Source organism: Biomphalaria glabrata, chromosome 12 (assembly GCF_947242115.1).
Source record: "Biomphalaria glabrata chromosome 12, xgBioGlab47.1, whole genome shotgun sequence".
Lineage (NCBI taxonomy): Eukaryota > Metazoa > Mollusca > Gastropoda > Planorbidae > Biomphalaria > Biomphalaria glabrata.
Genome location: NC_074722.1, coordinates 9,552,558 through 9,568,726, shown reverse-complemented (window position 1 = coordinate 9,568,726; position 16,169 = coordinate 9,552,558). Strand labels below are relative to the sequence as shown.

The 16,169-nt window shown below is 36.9% G+C and overlaps 1 protein-coding gene across 2 annotated transcripts in view; it reads left to right on the top strand.

Annotated features, from left to right (window-relative positions):
* The window catches only part of LOC106070299 (autism susceptibility gene 2 protein homolog), a 102,597-nt gene that overhangs the window by 12,474 nt on the left and 73,954 nt on the right, over window positions 1-16,169 (top strand). For both annotated transcript variants that reach the window (XM_056005416.1, XM_056005415.1), the window contains exon 2: window positions 15,117-15,236. In XM_056005416.1, the coding sequence (XP_055861391.1) occupies window positions 15,117-15,236 (120 nt within the window). The remainder of the gene's footprint in view (window positions 1-15,116; window positions 15,237-16,169) is intronic.

Genomic DNA, 16,169 nt, shown 5'->3' with positions numbered 1-16,169 from the left:
AAACAATCGAATTTATGGACTTCATATTACCGAGTTTGTAGCCCGACTCGAGGTTCGCTACTATGTTCTTAGTGATAGTCTTATTGCATTGGTCATTATTGATCAACATCAGCATTAAACTCCTCGCGAGACCTTGTGTTTCCATTAGGAAAGTCTCAAGATTGACTTCTCTATAACAACAATGCCAACTTTTTGTGTGTGGATGCAAACATTTCTGATTCTAGTATCAAGAATTAAAAAAAAAAGTTTGTATTGTTATTATCATCACCGGGGGGAAAAAAAGCTACCTAGAAACACATTTTTTAAATTAAACAATAATTAAAGTGTGATTTGTAATTGTGGAAGTTGTAGTGTTCTTGCCATGAAATGAAGTGGAAGAGTTGGGTTAGTTGGTCATTGCAGTCACTTCCAAAGCCTATCCAACGTCAAAAGTTGCCTAGTTAACAGTAAACAAAAATGTACTACCAATGTAGGCTGGGACTTGTAGCGAGCAAAGGCTTATGAAATGATTCCTCATTGACAGATGACCGTTTGTCTACTCAAGGTGGTGGATGATGTTTGCAATGTTACGCTGGACTGGAATTAGACCAGTCCTTGTAATAGAAAGCCTGAGAAATGTCTGACCTTCCTTAGTAGATTCAACCCACTCTTCTTTTTTGTCCTCCATGTTATTCTCTGCTCTTTCAACATCTCTGAATTGACTCTGCCGATGACAGCTTGGTTCTCTTTCTAAAATGTTTTGTTTTCCTCCACCTGTTACAATATATCTTGTTCTACTATCAGTTATTGAAGCAGGTGGCATTCTAGATACGAAGAGCTGATGTGGTAGAAAGGACATTTCATATCAGTAACTTCATTGTTGTGTAGTTTCAGTGTTTAGAAATACTTTAGACTGAAACGCTTGACACCGTATACATTAGATGTTGCATTTTCCCCAGTCTACTTGAAAATACAACTGTTAAAAGTGTAACGTTTTTTTAAAACTGTGTTAATGTCGGCTAGATAGATAATATCGAAGTATTCACTTCTACTAGTTAATGCTGCTTGACTGCCCTGACGGTCGAATATTGGGACAATTACACGAATCTTGTATAGTGTAACTAGCACGTCTCACAAGGCTTTCACTCAGTAGTCAATTCTAAAATACCATCAAATAAGACTTAAAATACATAAGACCAAGAAATAAAAGCTTCTTCAGCGACATGCACATATGTCATACTTACTGATATGCTACCTACATTACCCCCCCCCCCCCCCCAAGCCTTTAATCCCTGTATTTATAATAGGATGAGTTAACTTTAACAACCATAGACTGTAATTGATTGAAAGTGCTGCTGCTTACATTGGCTAAACCCAGTTCCAATGTCTACAAGATAGTGTGAGGGCACAGCAGCGCCATATATACACGTCCATTTGGACGGGATTCATCTGGTAAGGGGAAAGAAATGACTATTTGAAAATGTGTGTCTCTCTGTGTGACGGCCAAGACTTGAATGTTTCGACCTTGAACAGAATCTCTTTGAACTAGACCGTCACTGAACTCATCTGATGTTTGATCTCTTGCAGTAGAAAAGTCTCTTCAGCTTTGATATTATCGATGACCCGCCTCAGACGACAGCCGTTGTTCATTTCATTCATTTCTATGAGTTACACTAACAGACTAACCTAGATCTATATAGGGGAAACTGAAATAATTAAGCAGGACAGCAGACACACTCTCTTTCTGGTTTATTCATTTTGCGAGAATCAACGCCGAGTATCACGTATTAAATTCTGGCCGAAACATCAATTATCTCCCCTTCAGTGAGTTTAGTCTTTATTGACTCATTAATGGCTGACACGACCAATTGCAATTATTTTAAAAGTGTGTCGGAAAATATTTGAATTATGTCAGTGGAGATAACTTTTCTCACTTGTCTATATGGAGTCTTTATAATAGAATTGCTTTTGGGATTCGTTAGAGGGTGGAATGAACTTGTAACATCTTTAGTACCCGATACACACACAGCTCATCCAAACATGACCATATATTAGTTTAGTCTTTCATTTTGTTAGTTTTGTTTTTATTTGATATAGTATTACATAGCGAAATATTATATCTTGAACATGTATCAATTTATCAAACTAGTGTTGACCATTCGATGTTCTGCATTTTGACACGCCGTCGTTGCTAATTGAATGTTATTTTTCCTGGCCTGAAAAAAGAGCAGGCGAGAGAGAGAGAGAGAGAGAAAGCGAGTGAGGAAGAGAGAGATGAACATCAACAACGTTCACATTGAAGAGCCACGTGAGTGCAAGTGTTTCAGAAACAATTAGTTCATCTACTCCCGGCTGTTATTTAATTAGCATTCACAAACGAAGCAGGAGGGAGCAATAGGAAACAAAGTCATTACTTCAGGGAAAACTATACTTGAAGAATAATTACACAACATCTAGACCCAGCGGACAGCTGGCGGTTTAGGCCTGCATCTTGTTGTGCTCTACACTGTAGCTTCTTCTAGCCAGCGGCGTAACAGCTCAGGCATGATTGACACGTCACATGAATGTACACATAATTAAGACAGGAGCAGAAAAACAAGAATCACTTATGTTTTTTTTTTAGGTATGAAAAGAAGTGTATAATAATATAGTAAAAAGTATAGTTCCCCTTTCAGACCTTGGGATTTATGGGGAAGATGTACAGTAAGGTTGATCCTAAAGAGGGTGTCATCATAAAGTGACCTTCGCAACGACCAACCGCCATTCTTTTCCCTCTGTCAGGTGGTCATTAGAGTTGGGTGGATCTTAAAAATCCCGGAATTCAAAACCACAGTCTTCACCTGGATTCAAACTCTGGACCCCTCGGTTCGGTAGCCAAATGCTTTACATGTCATCCACCCACCCCCTTTTTGTTATTAAAAAAATAATATAAAGATTCAGTAACTTCTATACTGTCATAGACATTTGAAAAAAAAAAAGTGTACTATATAATAATGCGACTCAATTAGTGAGTGTGCCAAAGGTTGATGCCAACATGGTAAATACAGAGGCGTTTAGTCTCCCAGTGATGACTTGTAATGCACATCGGTGGGAAGTTATTGAATGGAACAATGTCCACTAGAAGTGACCTCAAGTCTACGTGTTCCCATTGTAGTAGTTTTACTCTTAATATGTTTATTTCAGAGGTATGCGCTATCTGTCACTGGCTTGACACTGTTATCACTGAAGTAGATGTGAGTACTAGCCTACCATTAGACGGTATTTGTGTTTCTCTTGTCCGCCTGAATAGAAGCACAGGAAAAAGGAAAGTTTGGGGTAATGGGGTGGGAGGGGGTGTTGAGCAGCTCTGTGGGAACACCAACGCTTTTCCATTTCGTTTCTTATTCCCAGTTATCTTGAGCGCTCTCAGCCTCATCTCTGGCATTACCTGGTAGCAAGTTTCACCGAGTTCTTTGTGTGTTCTTTTGGAGCGGAAAATGTGTTTTCCATTCCCATCTTTCTTTGATCTACTGCCCTGGCCATTTTGACCCGTACACTTGCTGCTCTTTTTTTTGTGTTGGAGTGTTGAATTTTGTGTGGGGTGTTTGTATCGCTTGGAATCTAGAACTGTGCTCATTTGGAACAACCTTACTACTCATTATAGGATCCTCGACAAGTTCCTTGAACTGTTTTGATTGTCAAGTAATATAAAGTAATGTCTGGAGTTTTTCAGTTTCATGGACCACGCAGTTCTATAAAGTATTGTTCCTTAATTCTAATATCAAAATCTATGTTAAGGTCTTGGTGGCGCGATAACTATTGTTGGTTTAGTATTAAATGTACATCCCCCGTCACCCGTTCATTACGATCATTTTCTCTAATGGCAGCCCGTCAACGATATTGAGGGGGAAACATTTAGATGACGTTTCAATAATTATTCCTGGCAAGAATAAAGAAAAAAAAAAGCTAGAAAGCTTCTCGAACTTCTTGTTCCAAGACTGTTGTCGCTAGCAATAAGTGACTCGAATTTTTTTTTAAAAAGCTGAAATAATTGTAAAAACATCAAACGGAAATGTGTATGCCCACTTCAATAAAAATGTCCCACTGCAATGAAAATGTGATATAATTTTTTTTCTTCCTAAGTATTGGGCCAAATTGATAAATAGGATATTTGAAGGAAAACTAGTAGCCATTAAAATTTTAATGGGATGGCCTTAAAAAACAAAACAAAAACTAGAAGGTAGAACTAATGAAGTCTGTAGACAGCTTGTTCCTGAGGCGTTCTATTTATTCCAATACACTGGAAAATAGAAATAACATTTAAATAGGAAACAATGTAAGTGTAACATATCTATAGTCTCCTTAAAAAAAAAAAAAACTCTTGGTTATTCTTTGATAATTTCATTTACTTAAAAGAAAATGTTTGTTACATTATTTCGTTTATCCTTCCAGAATTTCTTTTCAAGGAAAATGAACAAGACGCAGCCTTTGCTTTAAGATTTAATTGGGGAGGTAGCAGTTACTTAGACACATCCAAATCACTTTTCGGTTCACGATACATTTTTTTTTTTTAATGTTAAACTTTCACTTTACAGTGATCACTTGTATTAGATATCAACGGATTACTCAGTCTGACTCGTAACAGTAGGAAGGTGAAAGTCTTGCCTCGAACGTGTCATCACATGTAGACAGTTCCGTTTTATTTCTCAGCTCTTTAGTTTCAGCCTTGCGGATAGTAGCTTGCTGCCTCACTAAACGCTAACTCATTCACGCATTGGGGGGGGGGGGGGGCTCATAAATGGGAGCTTCTGGTGTATCCGGTGTAGAGAATACAGAAGTATTGATAAACTATGTATTTTTAAAAGCAAATACATTGTGTATGCCCTTTTTAGCAAAGCAAAATTTATAAGCTCCTGTGTTTGTAACAAAATAATATAATAATTATTTAATTGGCAACGATGCTCATTCAATATAGTTTCCTTGACATTGTTTAGTATTATTATTTGATTTCAAAATCTCTCAAAATTTTTTTTTTCATTTTCTTAAGCTTTCATTATCTACCCCCCCCCCCAACCCCCACTTCTCCATATTGCTTTTTTTTTTTTACTTTGTTTGATTGCTTCTAGAATTTAAACCGGATCTTAGGAATCTCTTGTAAACAAAAGAGCAGATGACTGTTTTACTGTGATTAAGTTTAGTATGAAAATCTCCAATATAAAAAAAAAAGATTGACGTAAATCTGAATAAATGATATGTAGGTCAGGCTTATTCTTATTCCTTCATGAAACAAACTCGAGAAGATAGGCGGTTTTTTTTTTTTAGATCAGCTCTTCAGACAAGAGAAAGGCTGTGATAGATTAGATTATCTTGTGACTCATTACTTAGCCAGATTAAATAGCTTGTTGGCCTTGTACCACGTCCTCACCAAGTCGTTACATAATGACACGTCGGAAAAGATTAACGACTTGATTGAAATCATTTTTTTTTTAAACTGGAAGTAGGCCGTGGTTGTTAACTGCTTGGCATTTGAATTATGGGTTTTGAGTTTGAATCCCAATGAAATTTTAAACGTGGGGATTTGAGGGTCATTTTAATGGTTATTTCGTTTTAGTTTGAAAAAAAAGTGTCTCTTGGTTCTGGTCACAGGGCACTCTTCTTCAGACATCAGATGGGCTTAACATAATTTGGATCGTGTGGTCCAAAATCAATTTTACTTTTTTTTAAAATTTGAATGGCAATGTCTTCGAATCCGATGATAAGTGTATTGTTTAAAATGACTACACAAACCCAATTGCGACCTGCTTATTTTGCGACCTGCTTATTTTGTCACACTTTATGCAGACAAAGCCGTTGTTCGCCGGGTTTCGGATTAAGTTTTCTTTTTGTCTTCTGAGCCTGTTATCGGCTAGGAATTTTCTATGGATGTTAAATTTGTGTTAAAATAAGACAGCCTGTGTTCAAGTCTTTATTAATTGGTTTGAAAAAAAAAATCTCTCAACGCAAATCGTTTGTTTACAACCTTTTTGCCGTCGGCAGCCTTTTTTTTTTTTTGGAAGTGCATAGAGTAGGGCTCAAAATAATGTGTCCCTCTGTATTCACTATCAACTTTCTCATTTGTTTTAGTAATTCTAAATGAAATAATGGGTCAGCCATGTTTGTTATTGTTTTGACTGTTATCTTAAATCTTGGTTTTTCTCTCAGATTTGGGTTTTTGCTTTGTTTTTACTTTAGTCGCTTAAAAATGTGTTACAGCTAGATCTTTCATCTTGACTATTCCAGACCTAAAGGCAAGACCGGATTTTAAGAGGGCAGGTGGGGCTACATCCCTGCGGCAGTCACTAAAGAGAATAAAAATATATCAGAAGTTCGAAAGGCCTGAAACTTTTTAAGGTTTTTTTTTTTTTGTTTTAGTTTTTTTTTTACTAACATTTTTTTTCGCATTTCGTGATTAAGAAGTGTATGCTTGCTCGGAACAAGAAAATACAGCCTTGGATTTACGACATTGGCCTTACCCTCCACAAACTTAAAAATATACACTGTTTATTTATTTGTATTTTTCTTTTTTATTTATGGAGTTAGTGAATTAACTATTTATTGTTCACTATCTTATTGGCATAAACCACAAATGGTCTAGATCTATATATACAATTTACATTTAAAACAAGTTTTAAAAACAACGAAATGAAAATTTTAAAAAAATCAAACATTTGTTGAAATCATCAAAGCCAACAACATATTCAGATATTCTGGTACATTTCAAAAGGAAAAGGAAGATACAAACAAAATAAAAAACAAAAACATATCAATTGTATTAAAAAAAAGTAAGGAAAATAATGGTAAGAAAATTCTAAATAGACAACGTTGAACAATTCAAAAGAACACTGAACAACAACAACAAAAAAAAAAAAACACGTAATCTATCGACACTAATTCAACACAAAGAAAATAGCATTGCTTTGAAAACACGGGAGTTGTGTTCATTCTTGTTATTTTTAAAGACACAATCTTGGGATTTCTTTGGAACGTAAACAATAACAAAATAGTAGCAAAGATGGCTGACCCTAGCTGTCATTCAGAATTACCATTGAATTTTAGGTCTCCATTTTGGTAGGGTTTATTACATTTTAAAACTAATGTTCACATCTGTATAACTGGTGTATGCGATGAGCCCTTATAAAATATCAGTTTGAGAACCATTAATATGTCGTTAGGGTATATGTGATTTGAGAGAGAATGTCCATTTTTTGTTTCAAAAGAAGTAACCTAAAGTCATTACTAATTGAAATCTCTCCCTGAAATCTCGGGAGAGATCTTTTTTCTTCCGCTCGTAGAAAGTGTTGAGTTCCACTGGAATGTCACAATATGCGCAGGTTACAATAGAGTGGCACATCATCGGATCAATATTATGACATTCTTAGAGTCGAGATTTCTTCAACAAAGCATCTCATCATAGACTGTGGAAAAAATGGATCTGTAATTTTGTTTAAGCAGTTTGGCTAATACCTTATCGCCCCCCTTTTTTGTGTGTTGGCTTCTATTACTTCTTCTTGAGCACTTCTCTCTCTCTCACACACATACAGACACACACTGAAGTGTTTTATTATGATCACGCGTGTTTTTAATTGTTGCTTGCTACCTGTATCTAAGCTCTCCAATGTCTAATGCTTGATAGTAAGCAGGGCCAAAGAAATAAGAAAACGCGTTGATTCCACATACTTGACATGTGTACATATTAGTATTGCTTTGAACGGTCACACGAGAAAACGCTGGGTAATGTCATACGTAACAATTCGTACGTGTACTTTCTGTACATGTACAAGCCACCAGAGAGTCACACCAGCCACCAAACAGCATGTGTGTTTAATGGGACAAACTACGTTTGAAATAAAGTGTGAGTGTGTGTTCTAAAGCAGAATGCTGTGTTTGGTAAGGTTATGAGGCCGCTTACGTTTGAAATAATGTTTTACGTGTGTGATAGATTTTAAAATGCTGACTTCTCATTTGGTAAGAGTGTCTTTATCCAAATACAAACTCAAGTGTCCTCTATAAGAGCTAGTATTGACAAAGCTTTAGGAACTGACTTCCAGCTCTCCTTTCCTCGGTGTACCTGCATGCCTATATTCTGGCAAGGGCGTGAATAGAAACCTCGTCTGGTGGGTGGGCTGTTGAGGGGAAAGAAAGAAAGGGATTTTACCGTTTTTGGTTTTGAAAATAAAAGGAGGGGGGAGGGGCGATCTGAATTTAAATTCGTGGCTCGCGCCTCCTTGTCCGACGTGCTAACTCTGCTAGTGAGAATCTTAGGACTAGAGGAGATTGTATATTTATATACTAGTCGATCGGCGGCGTAGCATACGCCGCTATTATGCAGGGCCGACCTTAGGCCACGGCAACCTATGCGACCGCAGTGGGCCCCGCACTTTCAAAGGACCCGCGCTAATTCTAGGTGTAAATTATTAAATAAAGCCATTTTATAACTTAGAATAGAATTCCCGCAGCCTCCTGATTTACCAGGAGCTCCTTGAAATCTCCTGAAATTGCAAAATATACGAAAAAGTCATGGAAATCTCCCGAAATTATTAAAATCTTTTGAAAACAGAAAAAAAAAATTCCTGAAATAAATAGACAAAAAATTGTCATTTTGGGGTGTCATTCAAAATGGAAAACGCAAATCCTACGCGCGATGAAAAAAAAAACGGCCCTGCTATTTTGTGACACACTGTTTTAATCTAGGGTATTTGTCCCCACTGATAGTAGATGACTCGGTGGACAGGTAGGGCTATTTTTATTACCATGTATGTTTGAGTTGTGTAGTGGTACAAGAAGAGAATTTCTTTTGAAACAAATTGTCAAACCAGAAAGTCGGTGAGGTATATAAGCCTATAAATGACATTAACGTTTAAAAAAAACAAGCAAAATAAAAAAAAAAAAACAACAACTACAAAACAATAAAGCTTATCTAAAGGGGAAGAACTGCGTCATTACAACTATATTTAACAATAATGTACAAGCTATTTCCCTTACTCGATATCAAACAAAATAATTACCAACAATCAATTGACTCATTGTGTATTTTGTTTATTGATTCATGTTTTGTTAGGTAGAATAAATAATTATTAAAAGTATCAACGTGATCGGGGAATGCGTGAGGGAGAAATAGCGTTAACAATTATTAAAGGGGACTAAACCCAACAAATTTAGCTGTATATGTGAATACTGAAGTATTTTGTTTCCCATGTTGGTATTAAACAAAATAATGAATTACTAGTAATTGTCTAATTAATTGCGTTTTTTTTAATCATTGTTTCATGTCTTGTCTATGTCTTGAATAAGTGTGCTAAGTTTCAGCTTGATCCGAGAATGGGTCTGGGAGAAAGAACATGTACACTATTTTTACCGGAGTGAGCTTTGTAAATAGATGTTTAAACTTTATTTTTGAGACAAGGTCACATATGGTCAATAAAGGCTGTAATCTGCCCTAATGAAAAAAAAACAACACATTCATTATCACCAAGCTACGTACTCTATTGAGAGGCCCGAACTCGGCATTGCCCCCCTTTAGAACTAAACCTATACGGAGAGCTGCCAGATATGGAAACCACTGCGCGGTTCAGATAGGATATAGGACTACAGACTCAGATATAGGACTACAGACTCAGATATAGGACTACAGACTCAGATTTAGGACTACAGACTCAGATATAGGACTACAGACTCAGATATAGGACTACAGACTCAGATATAGGACTACAGACTCAGATATAGGACTACAGACTCAGATATAGGACTACTCGTCTGTAACTTCCAACATAAAAACGAAAACGAAGACGAATCCTGAATTTCAAATTACTTATGCATTCATCATACACTTGATAATAATGTGACAGAGAACAGTATATAGACCTAGTCTCAGTGCTCCTGTCAATGGGTTGATATCAGTAGCTGATCATATTACCTGGGACGCCGTGAAGTGAATCCCCACAGCCCCAGCTACCATAACAATCTTTTCCAAATGCACGTCTTGTAAATCTTTGGTCGATAATGCTAGGCAGAGCAAACATTAACAAACAAAAAAAAAAAAAAAGGTCGGCTTGCTAACTTGTTAAGCTCTTGTGGATTTAAGCAAGTCTGGTGTAGTTTAAATCAAACGATCATGGAGAGACTGCAACACAGTCAGTGTTGGGCCAGGAAACCCGCAGTGACTTGCTGAATACAAGGGGCAGATAATCCCGAAGGGGAAAGAAATATTCTCTTTTTGTGTTGCCTAACTTAGTAAAGCCTACATAACAAGGACGCCTCTTTCTCGCTCTAAAAAAAACAACAACATAGCATGCAGTCTAGCAGAGGACAAAGTTTTGCAAACAATTGTTGAGTTGTGATCCGGCACAGGGCCGCTGATTATCTCAAGTATCAGCTCATGATAAGAGAAAAAAAAAGTGTTATAAATAGAATAAAATAATACAATATAATATATAATATCATATAATATTTCAAAAGTAGATGTTGTAACTTTCCCCGATGTCCTTTTTATCATTCGACTTCGAAAGGGAAAAAGCCGCTATTAGTTTTGTGTAGTCGGTCTGTTTGTGCGTCCGGCATATTTAGATCTCGATACTAAAAAATCCAATTTCAAGATACTTTGCAGCTTTAAAAGTTCTGGTGCAACGGCTACTTTATCTTCTGAAAAGGAACCTTTTTGTTTTTAAAATTAAATATGTAAGCTGCTTATTCATACAGTTTGTTTTTTCAAAGTAAAGTTATGTTTGTGCTGGTTAGGGCAAAATATGCATCCCAGCTAGGACTGATTAGCCAGATGAAATACTGTACTACTTAATCTTCGGACTCGAAGACAAGCCTTATTGATAATTAAACTAGCTGATACCATTTGCTACTCTACGGTTTAAATAGTTGGTAGATATGTTTATTTTTCCCAGAACACTCATAAAAAAAGGCCGCATTACAACGCCCCCTCCCTCCACAGCATAATTTTCTTGCCCTCATATTCTATGTCCTTTTTTTTCTCTCTCTTTCATTCTTTAAGGAAATGGCCGCACCCCCCACACATTATAGAGTATGCACAAACACTTCTTAGGACAACAGTGAAGCCTCACACACAGCACATATACACACCTATTTTAAAATGAAACACCTTTTCCCGCAACTTAGTTCACTCTTTACATATTTTTCATTTTCTCCGTCGGCTTTTAGGGGAAATACCGAAAAAAAAAACATCAAAGGTTTAATAGAACGTTTGCAGTTTTTTACGCAACTTTAGGTGTACTGACATTTAGAAATAAAATGGAGTATATGCAACTGATCATTTACTGAAACATATCAATGATATTTATTTGGTCTTTATGTGGCAGTGTGAAGCTTATCCCAGCTAGACATGCGACAAAGACTTTGTCCGTTGTTCAAATGTATAATACTTGTTAATGAAGATAACATTGACTTAAGGGTACTAGTTGTAGCCTTGCTCTGTTTATCTACTTCTGTGTTAGCGCTAAGATCTACAGTATTGAAGTATTACTTTGTTACCTGAACTTTGCAAAGATACGTTCACAAGTAGATGGAGTGTATCTGACCTTAACCTTGACAAACTAAAACAAATGAAACTAGCTGCTTGGTTGAACATGTCAACTCAGTGCAGACTGGATCAGTGAGAGGCATTGACAGTACCGGTCATATCTTAGACTTTGACCTATTTGTACTCGACTTTTAATTGAACTTTGTTGCGCACGTACACGTCCAACAATAAAGAGATGAGAGCAAAGCTTTATACTAAATTTGGACTACAAAAATAACTATGCGAACACATTTTGAACTTGACAACATACATCCAACATTAAGGCTCTTAATATCAAACTAGAAGGGTCTAGAGATGCACACACGCGATGACTAGGTGTAAGGGCTTTGAACTCGCTGACTTTCTTGTGCCGAGCAGTATGCACATGAACATTCGAAGACTTTCACAAAACACTTGTATACGCTTCCCCTCTCCCCCCTTTTTTTTTTTCTTCTTGTTTGTTTCTCTCATCATGTCCCTTGCGAAACTGTAGTGCGAATGTTATGTGCCAATTCTTTTATTGTTACGATCTTGCTCTTTCATTTTATTCTTGGACCAACAACAAAGACAAGTTAGAGGTGACTTTTAACAGCTTTAACCGTTGTTATGACTCAAACCCCCCCCCCCCCCCCCCCCCAGTTCATGAGCATACTTTTTTTGTTTCATATTGTCCATGCTGACAACGTCTTACACCGACCCAAGCGTACTAAGTCACTTCCAATTAAATACTACAATAAACATCCTTATCACTCTGACCCAGGAAAATTCATGTTTCAACATAGTCATGGTCCACATTCCTCCATAGGCGGATTTTTTGTATGTCAGCATTGCAATGGGAAAAACAAGTTTTGGTGCACATTTACTTTGCATAATATGATACAACTATCAAAATGTATATTTTAAGAGAATGTGATAATAAAATAAGAATTATATCCTGGATAACTGTGATCTATCTATCTATCTATCTATCTATCTATCTATCTATCTATCTATCTATCTATCTATCTATCTATCTATCTATCTATATATATATATATATATATATATATATAGAGAGAGAGAGAGAGAGAAGAGAGAGTTTTTAAAAAGATCAAAAGTAAACATTACCATTGTTTTATGTTTCGCACACACTAATATCCAAACAATTACAATCATTGCACAATCCATTGCATTTTATTTTTAAAAATGTGCCACTCTTGATAAAACGGCGAAATACACCCTAGATAAAACGTTTAGTTCATTCATGAAATCACTAACCAAAGTATCCATTACATTTATTTTTTTCAACTTTATAGCGAATTGAAATTAATTTTTGTCTATTACCGTACGTCTACAAAGCACAAAACCTCGGATATTCCCTGGAGTCTTCTGCTATTGTTGAAGGAATAGTCTATCAGGGAGTAAAAAAAAATATGTCTTAAGCCCATGTCATGAAGTATTTAAAGAGTTTTCCAATCGATTGTCATCGCCTGGTTAGTTTACCTTTAATTTATAGGCCTTGCACTTGTAGCCTTGTTTTGTGTGTTTCTCAATACACTATAGAACTGTGGAGTGTGTCTCCATTTCTAAAGTCTTGGCAAACAATGATCTTAGAGATCTAGCAATAATCTAGACAGACACGTCTCTTTTTTTTTTTTTTTAACCTTTTTACGTGGTTCATAGAACACATTTGTATTATGGATATCATAGCGTTTCAACCGCTCCGATAACACCAGTTGCACAAACTGGATTGACACCGCCTGACATATTTGTTGACATTGGAACTAATTGAATGATACTACAGTTAGAAACAGATTGAATGACTTGTATTTATAAACACCACAGTTGAATCTTAGATCACTTTTTTCCCCCTGTCTATTGTAATGTTACAGAGTCCTAGGATTTTAATTACAGTCTATCCCAGCGCTTAGAGGCCGATGTTAATATGCTCCCTTACAATATAAAGGCTACTATTTTCATGTATTGGCCTGCCTTTAAGTGTGGGTTGTTTCAATCGATCAGCTAGCTTGGATTTCAACTCAGGTTATGGTTGAACTTTTGAAAGATGAATGCTATGATTAACAGTTTTGACTCCAATACTACTTTGTCACAAATCAATGTGAATGGCCAGTTCCTTAAAGTTGACTACTTTTCCTACCTAGGCAGCACAGTGTCTAACGATGCTTCACTGTCCAGAGTAATAGACAACCGTTTCGCAATGGACATGGGTGCTTTTGGTATGGCGGAATATGTCTCTTCACCTAGCAATAAAAATCAATGTTTATAAAGCAGTGGTTCTCACCACACTTTTCTAAGGCTCTGAGACCTTGGTGCTCTATCGAAGGCATTTAAGGCTTCTCGAACGCTTCCATCAAAGTTGCGTTCGCTTCATGATGGGCATACGCTGGCAAGACTACATTACAAATAACTTTGTTCTGCTGGAGGCCGTGGTGCGGACAGTATAGAAGCACTAATTACCATTCGACAGCTGCGCTGGGTCGGACACATATTCCGCATGGGAGACGACCGTATGCCTAGGGCGATCTTCTTTGGCGGCGTAACAGAGGTGCCACCCGTAAGCGCTATAAAGATACACTCAGGCGCCATTTCGCCCTCACTGGCATAGAGGAAAGTAGCTGGCAGCAGATGACCTCTGAAAGAGACAGTTGGAGAGCTCGCGAAAAGGCTGCGGGACAAACATTTGTGACTCAAAGAAACGTCATTATTGAAGATAGGCGCAGAAGACGGAAAGAAAACTTAAAGAGACCGCCAGCGGACAACAGCTTTGTCTGCATGAGATTCTAGGAAAAAATACAGGTCGCAACTGGGTTTGCGTAATCATGTGAAACACTGCACTCATCTTTAATCTTCGGAATCGAAGGCATTGTCATTATAATTCTCCTACGGAGGAGAGTTTTTTTTTGTTTTTTTTTTGGCGGGGGGGGGGGGGGGGGGGAGTGATACTCGAATTTACGGGCTGATCCAATTCAACGTAAAAGATAACTTGGATTAGATATGCGTGGGGGAGCGTTTAACTTGATATCATTATCGTGTTAGAAGGGAAAAAAAAAGAGTGAGTTCATTTTATAAGTAAGTAAGAAATGGGGAAAAAAAAGGGGGGGGGGTACATGTCGAAAAAGAAAACAATATATAACCTCTGAACAAACAACAGATCAACTATATTTCATTTACTCGTGTGAACTAAGTGGCTATAAAATAATTGCAACAAAACAACTGTATGCTTAAATCTATGTTTTTTCTCAATCTTAATATATTGATTTTTTTTCTTTCCGCCCGTGCGATCTCAGCCTGAAGGATCACTTCTAAAAGGTTATATTATTCTATCGCTCCAGAGTGTGTGTGTGATGGGGCGCTGGAAGCAGATCCAAGAATACAAGATTTTTTTTTTTTTTTAAATGTGTATTTGAAACCCTACTTCTACTCGCGCACCTATAAGCCGCCGTTACATCGTTAAGAAATGTAAACCATTTCAGAGACACTGTTTGTTGTGGTTTTGTGTCATGGCTCAGCGTATAGCGTGATATCACGACCAGTGTAACTCAGAAGCTGTGATTAGGCGTCACTTACTAACTGACCTTTTGTTTTCTCATTACAGAGTGTTTCTAAGAAAAATGGATGTCTTAAAAACAAATGTGTCAAAGTGGATAACTCGGATACTAGCTTACCTCAGGAAAAGGAAGATAACAATAAAATTAAAAAGAAAAAGGTGAAAAAGGTAAGCTACTTTGTTATACTTAGATGTGTCAGTATACCGTACTTGTTATTGTGGCTTTCAGGTTTTCTTCTACAAAATTGTATCATGTATTGTTATAACTGTCTTGTAGTGTACGCGTCAATGTCTCATGATTTGAATAAATAAGTTATATACCGCAAAGGAAGTGCGATTAGATACTCATAATACTGCCATTACGCGTCAATGTCTTATTGTTGGCATAAATATGTTGTTTACAGTGAATTAGCTTCGGTCAAATACGATAACTTGCTCATAATAGACCTCAGAATTTTCTTAGTATTACAAATAAATGTCTAGCTATTTCTGAGAAGTTGGGTATACAAACAAGGGGAAGACAACAAGCGTAGTCGTTGTGTGTTTCATTTTCAAATAAGTTGTATGTCTAATTTTGTGAATCTACTTGAGAAATTAAATTCTAGTGTGTTTCGTGATTCCAAGGTGACAAATAAAAGTGTTTTATTTTGCATATTGGATTTTTATTGTTTTTCACTGAAATTAATTAACCGACAATACGTTGGAGGTCTTGTCATCAGACATAGTTCTGGAAATAAAAAAAAACATCTTAAAACACACAAACCCATAATGTCAGTTACATGCTTGTCATTGTGGCTATAAGGTGAGAGAAACCTGACAGTATGTCCAGTTCATGCACATGATTACAACGACTCGGCATAGTTTTAAATAGACCTAGACCTACTCTCAGCTTTTCACGTCTAGCTGTCAATGTATACACCCCTGGCCCACTGCCCTCCTCACACCCACGTGTTGTGTGAATGAGTATGTTTACACCTGCGGTTCATTTCTCTTGACAATGTCTTACAGTCGCCACTTAATTTGCACTCTATAGAACCGCGACTTGGACTCCAGTTATCAATTCTTGGTTGTCGCTCTCTCAGGCTTAGCTGGCACGTCCCG